Source organism: Neolamprologus brichardi, chromosome 14 (genome assembly GCF_056152115.1).
Source record: "Neolamprologus brichardi isolate AB-2024 chromosome 14, ASM5615211v1, whole genome shotgun sequence".
In the NCBI taxonomy this organism is placed as follows: Eukaryota; Metazoa; Chordata; class Actinopteri; order Cichliformes; family Cichlidae; genus Neolamprologus; species Neolamprologus brichardi.
The window spans coordinates 36,672,125-36,689,338 of record NC_142117.1 but is presented as its reverse complement, the minus strand read 5'-3'; the positions used below and the strand labels follow the sequence as shown (position 1 = coordinate 36,689,338).

At 44.2% G+C, this 17,214-nt stretch overlaps 2 protein-coding genes across 2 annotated transcripts in view; one reads left to right on the top strand and one right to left on the bottom strand.

The window, feature by feature from the left end:
* The window catches only part of atg16l2 (autophagy related 16 like 2), a 125,811-nt gene that overhangs the window by 59,655 nt on the left and 48,942 nt on the right, over positions 1-17,214 (top strand). The gene's annotated exons all lie outside the window — the stretch shown is intronic.
* On the bottom strand, positions 5,385-6,314 carry LOC102796698 (olfactory receptor 52K1-like). The gene has a single exon (XM_006781941.2). It carries the CDS (start codon positions 6,312-6,314, stop codon positions 5,385-5,387), a length of 930 nt encoding a protein of 309 aa, XP_006782004.2.

Below are 17,214 nucleotides of genomic sequence, written 5' to 3'. Positions count from 1 at the left end.
TGTTTTGGATCATTGTCATGTTGGAAGACCCAGCCTCGTTTCATCTTCAAAGTTCTCACTGATGGAAGGAGGTTTTGGCTCAAAATCTCACAATACTTGGCCCCATTCATTCTGTCCTTAACACGGATCAGTCGTCCTGTCCCCTTGGCAGAAAAACAGCCCCATAGCATGATGTTTCCACCCCCATGCTTCACAGTAGGTATGGTGTTCTTGGGATGCAACTCAGTATTCTTCTTCCTCCAAACACGACGAGTTGAGTTTATACCAAAAAGTTCTACTTTGGTTTCATCTGACCACATGACATTCTCCCAATCCTCTGCTGTATCATCCATGTGCTCTCTGGCAAACTTCAGACGGGCCTGGACATGCACTGGCTTCAGCAGCGGAACACGTCTGGCACTGCGGGATTTGATTCCCTGCCGTTGTAGTGTGTTACTGATGGTGACCTTTGTTACTTTGGTCCCAGCTCTCTGCAGGTCATTCACCAGGTCCCCCCGTGTGGTTCTGGGATCTTTGCTCACCGTTCTCATGATCATTTTGACCCCACGGGATGAGATCTTGCGTGGAGCCCCAGATCGAGGGAGATTATCAGTGGTCTTGTATGTCTTCCATTTTCTGATGATTGCTCCCACAGTTGATTTTTTCACACCAAGCTGCTTGCCTATTGTAGATTCACTCTTCCCAGTCTGGTGCAGGTCTACAATTCTTTTCCTGGTGTCCTTCGAAAGCTCTTTGGTCTTGGCCATGGCGGAGTTTGGAGTCTGACTGGTTGAGGCTGTGGACAGGTGTCTTTTATACAGATGATGAGGTCAAACAGGTGCCATTCATACAGGTAACGAGTGGGGGACAGAAAAGCTTCTTACAGAAGACGTTACAGGTCTGTGAGAGCCAGGGATTTTCCTTGTTTGAGGTGACCAAATACTTATTTTCCACCCTGATTTACGAATAAATTCTTTACAAATCCTACCATGTGAATTCATGGATTTTTTTTTCACATTCTGTCTCTCACAGTTGAAGTGTACCTCTGGCGCAAATTACTGACCTCTGTCATCATTTTAAGTGGGGGAACTTGCACAATCGGTGGCTGACTAAATACTTTTTTGCCCCACTGTAAACTGACGCTCCCTGATTTTTCCAGACATTCTAGGACGAGTTCGTCTATCACATTGAAACCTAATAACAGACAATTCACACAGCTCTGACTCACTAACATGGGTACATGTATGGCTACCTGGCCATGTTTTTCACTTCTGATTTCCACTAGTACCTCAGCCCAACCCTCAAAGGGGACATCCGTCCCATTAGCTGCTGTTATTCTAAGTGGATCATTTGGTAAAAGCTCTTTAAGCGACCTTCAGTGGCTGGTAGGAGCTTCTCTATCCACGACTTTGCCATTATTGTGACCTGAACTCCACTGTCCAGTAGCACCTCAGTTGGTACACCATTAAGGTAACAGGTAAGCATACACCTTTTGCCTATCAGTCAGGCTACATGGTTTCCTTTCCCCGCTCTCTTTCTTAAGAGTGGCTGATTATCAGTTGGAGTCCTTCTCTCATGGTTCGTTACAGTGTTTTGGGACTCTGGCTCTTGTCTGATCACTGGTGGTCCCTCCCCAGTGACACTTTGGTGTTTCCTGATTTGTTCTTGGACAGACAGCCCATGGCCCGGTGTCCCTCCTGGCCACACCGGAAACAGTGGTTACAACTGGCAATCCCTTGGGTTATACAGGGCCTGCATTTTCCTTTCACGGAGGACTTGGATGGTGGGGCAGTACTGAGTGAGCTGACCTGTGTGGACTCAGAAGGGCTTCCCTCTGAAGTGAGAGCCTTCTCAATAGTCTTGGCCAAAGCAGACACCTGTGTTGTTAGTTCATGCAGGGCTGCTCATTGTGCCTGGACTTCAGCTCGGGTTTTCAGGACAGTAGCTTGGACCTCGGCTGGAGGCTGAGCTGCAAGTTGTCTTTCACCCTGCTGCATGGCACTAACTGTGACTGCTTTTGCTTTATGTGTCTGACCCTAGCCGAGTCTGTCTCTCTACCTCTTCACTAACTGACTTGGTCTTTATCTCTAAGATAAAGTCATCAGCACAACTCATGTTGGAAATGAGAGGCCTCAGGTCTCTTCGGACATGAGTGTATTTCTCACTCATTCCTTGATACAATGAATGAAGAAATACTCCTTGTATACTCCTTGGTATATTGGAACTCTGAGCTACTCTGCTGAGAAGCAAACATCACGCGCTGTGTTAGCCCCATTAGCCGGTACATGTACTGATGTGGACTTTCTCTGTCCTGTTGTTTAGCATTGTTAAGCTCCTGAAATAGCTCTGCACTGCTCTTGTCTCTCAGGTGTGCTCAAAGGAACCTTGAGCTTGAGCTTAGCCTTTTTGCTGATGGGTTTACCGCGACTGACGACTCGTTTATTTAAGGTAAATACAACCAGGTCACTGTTATGAAAAAGACACACAGCTTAACATCTTATAGTTCTACAACATCTAAAATCACTCTGTTGTTAATTAGTTTGCTAGATTAGCCGCTATCACACGCAATGTGTTGGAGGCTTGTTGCTAGCTAGTTAGCGATGCTACACACCTGTTACTCTAATAGTCAGCACTCCTTATGTTTTTTTTATCCATTTTTAGACAGCGGTGAGATCAGCTGCACACTCTACAGAGGCCCAGAGTTACTGTTAATATCAAAAATATAATGCTGTCCTTTGAGATTTTAACATAAGACTGTGAGTGTAATGGATCTAAAACTGTTTAAATCTCTACAGCCTGGTAACATGGAGACTTTAAAAACATCGGCAGAAGGTTTCAGTAGTGTAGTCTAATTTGTTCTTTTCATTTAATAATAGAGTCCATATTATGTCAACAGCTACATTCACCCTGGAGAGAAACTAGTGAGGGAGACCATCAGGACCAAGCTGGGTTTCTGGGTCCAGAGGTTTGGAGAAACTTCTTCCCTTTCTTTCATCACAGCTGTCCTGTGCCAGATGTTCTGTTGACCCGCTGTAAGAGGCATCATTTAAGAAACACCAGGAAGACTGAAGCTCATGGCATTGATCAAGCAGGACTCATGATCTTCACCAGCAGCTCCCTCACAGGGAAATCTTTAGCACTCCTCCTTAGGCCCGCCCCAGGAGATGGATAAACCCAGCATTTCATCAACACTGTGATGAGACCTTTGGTTTGTGTAATGTAATAAATACTCAGATACTCCCCAGAGGCTCCAGACTTTTACATAAAGATATTATATTCAGTCCTGTAGAAAGTTATATATTTAAAAATATATGATCCTCTCTGGTTACTCTGGTATGAACAACTCTGAATCACTTTATGATAAATAACACACTATGTGTAAAAAAACTGTGAAAGAATTCCAGATGACAAGTTTGTAGTTCAACATACAAGTGACGACCTTTGACCTTCATCAGGTTTTATTTAATTGTGTCAGAGAAAATCTTATATGCTCTTCATGCAGCTGAGTACATCAAGTGTTTAAAATGTTTAAAAGGACGGTAGTTACGGATTAGCTTACAAACATGTTTAACTTACCGAAAAAGTGCAGCGGGGCCTCGGGTCCTTCTGTCGGGTAGTCCAGTTTACTGAAGAACACCTCAGGCTGTCAGGTTAAAACACTCGGTCGTGTTTTCGTAGCGTAAACGCTGGCCCTCCTCTCAGAGCCTACGCTCTATCTGCTATTCGCGAACAGAGATACGCAAGTTTCTCCATGACTGCAGCTGTCAGTCAAAGCTCTTATGATGACGTTTCACCCCAATTTAACATCACCGCAGTAGGAATTAGAATCAAACTTATGGGAAAGGAGACCCCTTGAACATCAATCAGTGTGATGAGAACTATTGAAAACAAAAAAAAAAAGAATCTTTGGAAAGAAATTATCTGAGGAGAATTAATTTATTTTAGTCTGACCCCAGTCCCATCCGCTAACATGGAGGAGGCGGGGTTTATGACCTATACCGCAGCCAGACACCAGGGGGCGATAGAGACGTTTTGGCTTCATTTTTGGGGAGCTGTCGTGTCGTCCATGTTTTCTACAGTCAATGGTCTGAACTGTGGTAGAATTCTTCATCTTCATATTGTTTATTGTTGGTAAACAGCAAAATGGTGGATTACCGCCACGAACTGGTTTGGAGTGTGGACTGAAATGACAAAAAAAACAAAACAAGAAAGACAAAAAACCCAACAACAAACATTCAAATCCTGTGGTAGAATTCTTCGTTCTTTCACTGTCACACGTTGATGATGTAATTGGAAATCTATTTGGCTGGGACCTGACAACAGTGCCACCTGCAGGAAGCTACTCTCAGTCTGATAGCTTGTGTTCTGAGACCTGACTGCATTTTTTTTCCCGAGACCTGACACCTTACTTCTGAGACCTCGGACCTGACGGGTTTTTGTCTGGAACCTGAAGGCTTTTTTCTAAGACCTGAGATTTTTTTTGTGAGACCTTAAACCTAATGGCTTTTTTCTGAGACCTGGTGGATGTGCTGATCTTCTAAATAGCTCTGAGAAAGGTGGAAAAATGAAGTGAAGCTGGCTCTAATATGTGATACCAGAAGCCAGCATGTGAGATCACATTGATTTCAGATTTTTTCCTTTAATTTGGGTTCATTTTGTGTACACTTCTAGTGGAAAAAGATCATTTACGAATCCAATGACATTTTTTCTTAGAATGGAATGATGATCATTGTAGAGTCGTCTCCTCCTCCATGAGTCACAGGAAGCAGAAGAGAGTCAAGACAGAATGATAACACAACTTTTCTACTGCTGCTCTACAAGGCGTGCACAGTGAAATTATGCTGGTTAATTTTGTTGAGCATCTGTGCACTTTCTTAAAAGAAATGGCAGAGATGGAGGCCATATGTACTATTAAAAGTATTTTTTATGGTTCTAGTTTTCACGGTGCTTCATGAATGTGAGAAGAGATAAAAAGGGAAAAATTCTGGACATCCGTACAAAGTGGGATTTCTTTGGCCCAGAGTAGATACACTGCTTGAGTGTAAAGTTTTATCTGAGTGGTGTAGCATACATAGCAGGTGTGACAGCAGCACACTGACACCTGGTGACTGTATTGCTGTACTACACCCTTCTGAGTGCCAGCGTCTCTAAAGACATGAAGAAACAGATGCTTAAACCGTTTTTCCCCCTGATTTATTCAACTGCTATGTTATAGTCATAGTTAATATCTGTATGGTATGTTCTTCTCAGCATCTGATTGTCAAATACATACCATACAAAATAAAATGAATTGCAAATATGTAAGGCATCATATTTTATTACATGATTCCAAGTATATGTTTAATAAATATAAATAAAATTCCAAGTTATTGAAATATGTATATTTGCTCTGAAAAAAATACAGGTCAGACTCTCAGTGTGTTGATGATGTGCTGTCGGATCTCGGTAGTTCTGATGCCGTAGATGATCGGGTTGAAACAGCTTGGAAAGAACAGGTACAGTATGCTGAAGAAGATCCTAACGGCTGCAGGGAGACCGTTTCTTACTCGATAGGAGAGGAAAGCTGTGAGAACGATGGTCAGACTAACAGTCATGACCACGATGTGCGTTACACAGGTGTGAAGAGCTTTGGCACTCGACTTTCCTGAGCTCAACACAGAGCTGAATATGACTGTGTAAGAGGCAGTGATGAGGAAGAAGTCAGTCACAGGGACAGAGAAGACTGAGATCAACCCCACCAGGCTGTTGATGGTGGTGCTTCCACAGGCCAGCTCCACCAAGGCCATGTGCTCACAGAAGCAGTGGTTTATTACATTTCTCAGACAGAATGGCAATTTTCCAGCCAGACTGACCACCACCAAGACAACAAACATATTTCTGATGGAAGAAGGGATTACAAATTTAAGAAATCTTGCTAAAGCCATTTGTTCTTGATAGTGGAGTGGGGTGCAGATGGCAAAGTAACGATCTAGAGCCATCCACAGCAGCAGAGTGGACTGAAAGGCTCCTAACAAGTGAACGAAATACATCTGAACAAGGCAGCCGATGAGAGAGATCCCCCTCCAGTCGAACAGGAAGCTCAGCAGCATGTGGGGAACAAAGAATACAGGGAGGCTGAGGTCAATGCACGCCATGCTGGCAATGAGGATGTACATCGGCGAGTGGAGGCTTCTCTGTGAAACGATCACGTACACCAGCAGGGAGTTAGCGAACAGTGACACAACAAACATGAAGGAGAACGGGATGAAGAGGAACGGCCTCAGCTCTCCGAGTTCACTAAAGCCATCCAGGAAGAAATATTTGTGTGAGGAGATGTTCTCCTTCACTGCCTCCATCTCTGTCGCCTCCCAAACCCTACTAGTTTTTAGCTGGATCAGGCTGAAATGAGACAGAAAATCAGAATGATTCACAGTGGTTTAATACAAACGGTTAACCCCTTTTTATAGAATACAGCTTGTAGTTTCTCTTTGCAGCATAAAAATAATTTGTTTAACAGCACTCAGTAGACTGACCAATACTCAGAACAATGGGAAAGTCCAAACTCTCACTCACAGATAAGAGGAAACGAGTTAAGATCTTTAGAAACAACCGAGGAACCACAAAGTCCCAGCCCTGCCATGAACGACAAACTGCTGCAACACCAGTGTCACTGTTTAGGCCTCTTGCATGAAAGTGTGATACATACAACAGTCGTCTTTACACACATTGATATCTTCTAAACAGAGATGGTGCGCCATGTTTTATGTGTCCACAGAATTCTGAAATCCATGAATGTGGCTCAAGGACGATCTACAATAAACATTCAGAAGTTAGAGCCGTTTCTGTTTGTCACATACTGATTGAATCAAGTAGCTCCTTCACCATTTTCACTCTTTTCTTATTCAGAACTATGTACATAAGCTTTATCCATGACATAAATATTGGAAGCTGAACCTACAAATGTTAGAGGATTTATGAAATCAAGCAGGAGAAATCTTCATTACACAGTTGTACGATTTCCACCTCCCTCTTTCCTTACTTTGTAGTCACATTATAATTCTAATGCGGTTCAGACTCTCAGCTATTTCATGTCAGTGGAGCCCTCCCTCCCCTCTTCACTTCTCACCATTCTTGTATGTTTAATATTCAAATAACAACAGTTAAGAAGCGACAAAAATCTGATAAAAACAGGAGACTCCGACGGTGTGGTGTGCTTTCCACTGCATGGAAAGTTTGAACTGGCTCAACATCAGCTGTTAGTGAAAAACACACGAGCAGCACAAATGATCACAGCAAACAAACCTCACTCACAGCCGAGGCGGCTCATGTGTCCTCTCAGAGATCACAGGGTTCACACTGAAGACAACACTGAAAGCACAGAACAATCACAGGGTTCAGTGAAAATCAGTCAGGGAAATATTGAGTATGAGAACTCTCTGCTGGATATAAAGAAGAATGAAGATTATTTCTAAAGAGTCAGAGGTTACCTAATTGTTCCTGAATGGAAATAAATGAGCAGGCTTGACTTGCTGACTGTGTGCCTTGATTGCAGGCTGATGGTGTCAAACCCTGATCCACCTCCATCCATTCCTCCATCCACCAATCCCTGCTGATCTGACCGAGCACTTTAATACTCTCCGTCTGACGCGACCACTTTGCAACCCTGTTGGTGTGACCAGCTGAATATCACAGAACACATGGTCAGAATAACAGACACACTGTGGGAAATGTAAAGAATGCAGTGTGTATTAACATCACTGTGTTGATGAACTAATGCTAAAGCCCTGATGCTAAATTCAAACAGCACACTGCAGTTCGTGTCCTGTTTTTAGACTTTTGTGTTTTGATATTTACTTTCAGTTTTACTTCCTGTTTACTTTCAGGCACCAACAATGCTTGTTCCAGTTTGCAGTTGAAATAGTGTTTACAGCAGTAACCCTGGAACAATGACATGCGTTCAGCTGTGTTGTTGACAGTTGTGCTGTGCGGCCTGTTAGATCTCTTACATCTTGTGTCTTATGTGAGAAGCTTGGAATGACACCAGCTTCTTTACAAAGCTGCCTGCTGTTTGTCACCGATTATGTTCACTGTTTTTATGGACAGAATTTCCAGGTGGGACAAGTGATGGAAGTTTTTCACCTTGGTGGCATCAGGATCTCTTCTATGTTGGTTGCAGACTATGCGGTTGTTTTGGCTGTATAAGGTAGTGGCCTCCACCTGTCAGTGAAGTAGTTTACTGCTGAGTGTGAAGAGGCAGGAATGAGAATTAACACCTCCAAGTCTGAGGCCTTGGTTTGGGTGAACACTTCAGGTCAGGGAAGAGTTGGTGAGAAATATATAGTGAGACTGAGGTTAGAAGGTTAGAAGCTCCGCCATCAGATCATGATGAGGAGGAAGGAAGAAGACCCTAACAAGAGAGGATACCCCCAGAGTATCTACAAGACTACCAAACCAAAGTTCTTGACAAGCCCCTGAAGCAACCACGAAAGGGTGCCTTAATTGTTCCAGACATTTCAAAGCCTCATTTATTAAGACTACGGATGGACCGATTTGATATACAGTATCGGTATCAGTTTGATCCTGACCTAAATCCTGGATCGGATATAAGGGAGAAAAACAAACTAATCCAATCCTTTAAATATCACAAAGGCATCTCACAAAATTTGCAACATGGTGCAACCCAGGTGGTGACCTCAGCATGTCAAAACTGTATATGTCACGTGATAAAGCGGCTGTTGTGTTTGAGACCTGTCAAGTCTGGATTTCCTTTACACTGATAACATTTGGAGCCTCACTACATGCTGCCAAAGCAGGTGTCATGCCAAGGTAGGCATCCCCGACAAAACCCGCTCCCCCCATGCCGCAAGTTCAAGAGAGGGTTCAATAGGGTTCTTGATCCAGTTTACTCTACGTCCATTATAGACAATTACCCACATAGCAGATAGGTCTGGCCAGATCTGGTGTCAAGCCGGCACCGCTGGCTGACTTCTGGCATGGTAAGTGGTATGTCATCCAGGTATGGGCCAGGCCTGGCGTAGATGGGACTGTGTATGTGATGGCATGCATATCTGGCTCGATTCTGGTTTGGTTCATGTGGCCCAGGCTCATAGAAAACGGGTATGGCCGGGATCTGGCATCAAGCTTGCACTTCTGACTGACTGGTGTCATGGCAGAGGGTAGGTCAGGTCTGGCAATGATGGCACTATTTATGTTCCTATTTACCTATTTTAGTTAGAACACCCAAATGCCATACTTGCAATACTATACTACTATGGTAGCCAACATTTCAAATGCAGGTTTGACATGTTTGTGAGTGTACACTTTATGCAAAACCTTGTGGTAAATGGTAAATGGACTGATTCTTATATAGCGCTTTTCTACTCTCCCGGAGTACTCAAAGCGCTCTATACAACATGCCACATTCACCCAGTCACACCCATTCTCACAAGCACTACCTCTATACTGAGTGCTTTCTAACTACACTCACACACATTCATACTCCGATGGATGCATTGGAGAGCAACTTGGGGTTAGTATCTTGCCCAAGGATACTTGGCATGCAGACTGGAGGAGCCTGGGATCGAACCTCCAACCTTCCGATCAGTAGGTGACCTGCTCTACCTCCTGAGCTACAGCCACCCTAGTGAGGGTTTACTCATGTTTACCACTGGATGGCTGTAGCTTTTCCAATCTGCATGTCAAAAGTGTGACTGTTTAGTGTGAATGTGGTTATGAAGCGCTCAGTTTAGAGAAACTGTGTGTGTGTGTGTGATTGGGTGAATGTGGCATGTTGTATAGAGCACGTGGAGTAATCCGGGAGAGTAGAAAAGCGCTATACAAGAATCAGTCCATTCACTGTCTGAACGGAGTTTAGTCATGTTACTTTTGCACTATTATGTTCCAGCACATGTTGTTATTATATGTGTGGTGCACATTAGACTGACATCTGGGGCCAGAGTTGGCACTGTTCTGGGCCAGCACAGGGCCATCAGTGTATCTGCAACTGGCCTTGTGCGGGCCCATGTGTGGGCCAAACCAGATCTGGGCCAAACCAGATCTGGGCCACCAAAGGACCGTCATTCTTTGTGGTATGTGGGCCATGTGTAAGCACGTTGTGTGGGCCAGATCAGCCATACCAATTTTGCAATGTGGGTAGATGTGGAAGTAGTGTGGTGTGTCGGATACTGTTTATCCGGGATTTAGAAATCCCAGAGTGTGCTCCTATTAAATCCCGTTCTTTTTATTCCTTAACGGCCAAGAAAGACACGGCTCAAAGTGGTCTAATTCAAAAGATCTTTAATTTTACAAAATCCGGAATATGGAGACTTAGCACAGAAACGCCAGCTCAAGTCTGAAAAAACAGCAGCCAGTCTAACTAGATATATTTGCAGCACGTCACAAAGTTTCGATACAAACAACTCCTTATATGGCAAATTCCTCTTTTCTTTGTGTCATACTTCCTGTGCAGCTTGCAATAACTTCCCCTTTCTGAGGTCTGTTGCCAGGGCAACCTGTCACCCTTCGTCTGAACTTAGTTTCACTCTCTGTCTGCAGCTCATATTCTGCAAAAACATGCAGTTTCCTGTCAGCCTGTGATCTAGTCAAGTCTGGGCCTCTCATAAAACAATCTAATCAGCAAATAAGCATTAAGAATATATATTTATTTCTTAACACTCCCCACATACGGGAAACAAATTTCACTGGGGGCACACACACCAGCATGAAAGGCTAAACAGTTTAGTGGTTCATGGTGGAGGGATTTGTGTGCCCTAGGGATCCCAGAGGCTATTTTGTCCACGGGCTTCTGCCCCCTGGTAGGGTGTCCCATGGCAAATTGGTGCTGGGTGAGGGACCAGACAAAGAGCGATTCATAAGACCCTTATGAGAAAACCATAGAGGGATCAGTTCACCCCGCCCAGGATAGGGTTACCGGGCCCCACCCTGGAGCCAGGCCCGGGCAGGGTGCCCGAGGGTGAGGGTCTGGTGGCCGGGCCTTGGTCCATGGGGCCCGGCCGGGCATAGTCCGAAAAGGGGACGTGGGCCTATCCTCCTGCAGGCCTACCATGCGCAGGAGGTGCTGTAAAGATCGGGTGCATTGTGTGCTGGGCAGTGGCCAGGAGCGGAGGCCGTGGCGGACCGATCCACCGCTACCAACCCATATGGAAAAGATATATATAAATCTTAGAAAGTTTGTATCTGTCTTGTGTGAAACTTGTATGAAAAGCACACAAGAGTGAAAACAGATATAAGATCCCTTAAAAAATTCTATAAATGAAACTTGTATGTTTTGGATACTTACTAAAACAATATATGAAAGTGGCCACTTTCATGAGTAAATCATATAAGCCTTATATGATTCACTCTATGGAGTAGGCCACATCTTATGCAAGTCTTTTATAAGTTTTTTCTATTTCTTTTCCATATGAGAAGAACCTAAGGCCATATGTTTTGGAGACTCGGGTAAAGATAGGGGCTGAGCTGTCAACTGATCACCCAACAGTGGTGAGTTGGATCAGGCGGCGTAGGAGGACGCTGCACAGACCTGGCGCGCCTAAATGTATAGTGAGGGTGTGCTGGGAACGTCTAGCAGAGGCCCCGGTCCGTGAGATCTTCAACGCACACCTTCAGCAGAGCTTGAACAACAGTCTGAGGGAGACTGTGGACATTGAGTCATTGGACCATGTTCAGCATGGTTGGTGCAACCACTGCTGCACTGAGCTGTGGCCGCAAGGTGGTTGGTGCCTATTCTGGTGGTTACCCCCAAACCAAATGTTGGACAACAGAGGTGAGGGGAGCCACCAGGCTGAAGAAGGAGTCCTTTCGGGCTTGGTTAGCCTGTGGGACCTCGGAGGCAGCTGATAGGGAACTCACAGGCCAAATGGAACGCGGCATGGGCGGTGGCTGAAGCAAAAACTCGGGTGTGGGAGGAGTTTGGAGAGGCCATGGAAAAAGACTTTCAGACTGCCTCGAAGAGATTCTGGCAAACCGTCAGGCGTCTCAGGAGGGGAAAGCGGTGCTCTACCTGCACTGTGTATAGTGTGGGGGGAGTGCTGCTGACTTCGACTGAGAAAATTGTTGGGCGGTGGAAGGAATATGTTGAGGACCTCCTTAATCCCCAGCAGAGTCTGAGGACAAAGGGCATGACCCGCCAATCTCTGGGGGCAAGGTCAGTGAGGCAGCTAAACAACTTCTTGGTGGCAGAGCCCCTGGTGTGGATGAGGTCCGCCCCGAGTTCCAGAAGGCTCTGGATGTTGTAGGGCGGCCTTGGTTGACACGCCTCTACAATGTTGCATGGAGATCAGGGGCAGTACCCCTGGACTGGCAGACCGGGGTGGTGCTTCCCATCTTTAATAAAGGGGACCGGAGGGTGTGTTCCAACTACAGGGGAATCACACTCCGCAGCCTCCTGGGAAAGTCTATGCCAGGGTGCTGGAAAGGAGAGTTCGTCCACTAGTCGAACCTCGGATACAGGAGGAACAATGCGGTTTTGTCCTGGTCGTGGAACACTGGACCAGCTCTTTATCCTCTCAAGGATACTTGAGGGTGCATGGGAGTTTGCCCAACCAGTCTACATGTGTTTTGTTGACTTGGAGAAGGCATTCGACCGTGTCCCTCGGGGGGTCCTGTGGGGGGTGCTCCGGGAGTATGGGGTGACTGGACAATTGCTACAGGCCTTCAGTCCTTATATAACCGTTGCAAGAGCTTTGTCTGCAAAGCTGGCAATAAGTGAATGAATTAGTTGTATAAAGCGCTTTGAGTGCTCAGACAGAGTAGAAAAGCGCTATATAAGAACAAGACCATTTACCATTTACCATTTACCAAGTTGGACTCGTTCCTGGTGGGTGATGGGCGGCACCACAGCTGCCAGCTGTCACTGATTCTGTTCATAATCTTTATAGACAGAATTTCTAGGCACAGCCAAGTGGCGGAAGGCTTTTACTTAGGTGGCCTCAGAATCTCATCTCTGCTTTTTGTGGATGATGGGGATCTGTTGGCTTCATCGGGTGATGCCCTCCAGCTCGCACTAGAATGTTCGCAGCAGACCCAGGACATGCTGGAGAGATCATATTTCTTGGCTGGCCTGGGAACACCTTGTTGTTCCCCCAGACAAGCTGGAGGGCTTCTCTGCTTAGGCTGCTGCCCCCGCGACCCGGCCCTGCATAAGCTGAAGAAGATGGATGGACACAATTTTTATTTAATTTTTATTTAACCCTTTAAAACCGGTCAGAGCGGGCACGCTCCATTTTGCGTAACTATTTTTAAATCCAGGTAGCACTGTAACCACATGAGCTAGCGCAATAATTTTTTTTGCATATGAAACTGGAGGAGTTTTACTTACATCTTATGCCATCAGCTTGTCCTAGGTCATGGTTTCCTTCCACATATAGCTTTGCAAAAACAGCATAAAAAGCACTTGCAGCAACAAACAAATAATATTCCACAAACACGCTTTGCCGATCCGATCAGCTGTTCATAACACTTCCTATGTCCATCAGCATGAACTTTCGCATGTCCGCCATGTCCTGCCCGAAACCAGAAGTGACGTCATTTTTGCGGAAATGTAGTTTTTTTTTTTTTTACCATCAAGGCCTCATGAGCTTATACTGCTGTTTTTAAAAGTTATCTTTGACTTTATGACTTTCTGTGTCGTTTCTGGGATGCTTAGGACTCATATTGCACTGCTGGAAATAGTTTATTTTGATGCATATGCTGCTTTTTTGCAAATTTGCATCATAATATTTATTTTCGTTTTTCTTGCAGTGTATAGAAATTGGTGTATTTCAAAAATAAAACTATGAAGACACTCAAAATAAATTTCCTGTGGTGGGAAACTATTTTGTGCAACTTTTTTGTACTTACAGTTTTGAAGGATAAGCCTTTTAAATTTCTCTAACTAGAAATATATGTTAAAAAAGCAAAAACGATTTTCAACTTTTTTGTAGTTTATTGCACTTTTTTGCAATTTATGTAATTACTATGCACTTAATGCATACATATTATTAAAATTTAGGCTATAATGGTTGTATTGATGTATAGCAACTTGAAATGCTCCCAAAAATGGCTCCACAGCATGTAAAAATATAATATAAGCTCTGGCGGACTTGGTTCTATGGTAGGTCTTAAAGGGTTAACGAGGAAAATATGAATATTGAAAATGAAAATCTCTTTAGCAAAAGTGTTGTGGCTAAGACAGGCATCAGTAGTTCAATCAGCAGTAATGTTATAGCCTAGTAAAATACCAACTACAAAATATTCAATACAAAAAAAAAACAAAAAAAAACCAATGTCCAAAAGTAAAAATTCAAAGCAGCTTGTTCTGTATTTTACGATTATTATTTTTGCATATAGCACATTGAAAAATGCAGTGTGATGTTAGGGTCAGAGTGAGGGCACAGTGGGGACTCTTTCGTCATGTATACTGTGTATTTGCACATTAATGAGTCTCAGACGAGCTTCTCATTGTTTCATCAACAGCAACTGTGATGCAAAACAAGGCCTGACCTCAGAGGCCTGTGGCCACTCGGACACTGGAGGATTGAACCAGCTACAGGCCAATTAACACACAGTGCAGCACGGGGAATAATGGAAGGGGACTCTTCAGAGCGGCTTTGGGACTCTGCTTTGGTGTTTATGCTCCTGTGAGGTGACTACAAGAAAGATGTTTTGTTTCCTGCAACAACCACACAAACACAAAGTTTGTTACATTCCTTCATAAAAAGGAAAATAATGTGGACAACACTGCATATTAATCAGTTGTTGTATTTTTGAGGTGTGTCAGTTTAGATCCATTTCTTCTGACTGGCCACAGGCCTCCGAGGTCGAGCCTTGTGTTGCATCACAGTTGCTGTTGATGAAAGAATGAGGAGCTCGTCTGGGACTCATTAACGTGCAAACACACAGTATACATGATGAAAGAGTCCCCACTGTGCCCTCACTCTGACCCTAACAGCACACTGCAATTTTCAATGTTTTATATCCATAAAATAAGCTTAAAATAAATAATTTAGCTTTACTCCTCAGTATTACAGAACTGCAATAAAGTTCTTACTGCAGTTCGGGTTCATGTGTTTCCTCTGTAACAACATGCGTGTCATGTTTAGCCGAACTGTGTGAGAGGATGTCACAGCTGATTGAATTATTTATGAAATTATGCTGCATAAATCACACTGAGATTGGTGGCTTGCATCATAGTAAGCCCTGGCATTCACCCTAGTTTGATTTTTGATTTGTTTTGGCTGTATGACGGTTTTTGAAACGTAAATGAGAGAAATGTAGTTTGATTTCCGGTGAAGGTTAAATGTTTCTTTCTCTTTCTTTTCAGGCTGATTGAACTGAAAAGCTATTAGGAAGCAGGGAGCATGCGCACACATTTTATCCTGGATGGCTTTAAAGAAACCTCTTGGATGGAAGGTGAAACATCTTCATGAAAGTTAAAGAAGTCCAGCTGCTTTCTTTCAGAGCTCCACAGACTACCACAAGTTGGATGACTGAGAGCCTACACAGACCTGTTAGTGAATGGTTTAATAATTAGTCAAAATAATGATTTATTCTGTATTGCAGCAACCAGTTTACACCAGCAACAAACAAAAAACAAGCGAAAATTACTTAAACATAAACAAATCACAAAGAAAGAATATTACAGTAGCCACAACTGCACCAAAGAGCTTAGCCTTGTCCACCTCAGCTGGAATACCCAAATGTTTGATCATCTATCGTCCACCTGGGCCTTACACAGAGTTTCGGTCTGATTTCTCAGACTTTATATCTGATTTAGTGCTCAGCTCAGATAAAATAATTATTGTGGGTGATTTTAACATCCATGTAGATGCTAAAAATGACAGCCTCAACATATGTCTGTGAAGGTTCTCAGTCATCCAGGTCATCGTAGTCAAAGGAGCTTGCACCCCACCATTTGGTGTTTTGTGAACTCTTGGAGAGCAGACAGTGAATTTATTTACAGTGATAAATTAGTTCAATAGGCAATGCAAGTGTGCAAACAGTCATCAGTGAGCCTTCCCCATTTCTCCTGTGGTGCGTGGTACCACGTTCTGTCACTTTCCTAGCAATGACCTGTGCTCACGATTCTTCAACGCCTTCCTCCCTGTTGATCCTTGAGCAGGCAAACACAGCAAACAGTCTCTTCTCTCACTTTACTCAGTTTAGACACCAGAGTTAATACCAGACTGGGTGAAATATTCCAGCGCTGACTGTCACCCAACTCCACCGTTAAATAGCTCTGCCCAAAGTGGCAGATGATTGGAAACAGCTGGGATGCTGAATCAACTCAGCTCCCACGTAGAGGTGCTTCCAGGTCGGATGTCCTTCGGCGCCTGACTTCCAGAAGTGCAACTTCCTTAAACAACACCAGGAATGGAGAGGAAGAAAAACGGGAGAAGGAAAAAAACAACCAAAACAAATCCCACAGGCAGGTGTTGCGTCTCAACACAAGTTTTTTGATTCCTTATAGGCGTCTGATGGAAGACAACACACTGCTCAGTAGATCATTTAACACTTTTATTCACTTCTAGAAGGGAGATGTGTCCTGCATGGCACACTGCCGTGACGTGCACTTAACAGTTTTATTCCAAGCTGTCCCTGTTAGGTTTATGTCGTTGGATTGTTATTTATGCTTAGAAATATTCAATTCAATTCATCCATCCATTCGCTTCCGCTTATCCTTTTCAGGGTCGCGGGGGGCGCTGGAGCCTATCCCAGCTGTCATAGGGCGAGAGGCGGGGTACACCCTGGACAGGTCGCCAGTCTGTCGCAGGGCCAACACACAGGGACAGACAACCATTCGCACTCACATTCATTCGCACATTCACACCTAGTGGTAATTTGGATTATCCAATTAACCTATCCCCACAAGCTGCATGTCTTTGGACGGTGGGAGGAAGCCGGAGTACCCGGAGGGAACCCACGCAAACACGGGGAGAACATGCAAACTCCACACAGAAAGACCCCGGCCTGATGGTGGAATTGAACTCAGGACCTTCTTGCTGTGCGTCAATTCAATTCAATTCAATTTTATTTATATAGCACCAAATCCCAACAAAGGTTGCCTCAAGGCGCTTATATAATATATAACCATATATTCTTAGAGGTGTATAATCGATTTTGTAGTGATTGTATGTCTGATCCTTAGCAGTCTGCAAAGACTCTGTGTACCTCCCAGAGCACTCTGACATAAACACACATCTTAAGGTCATGAGAGAAGTCGTACCTTCTCTTACTGATTTATACTATGGGAGGACA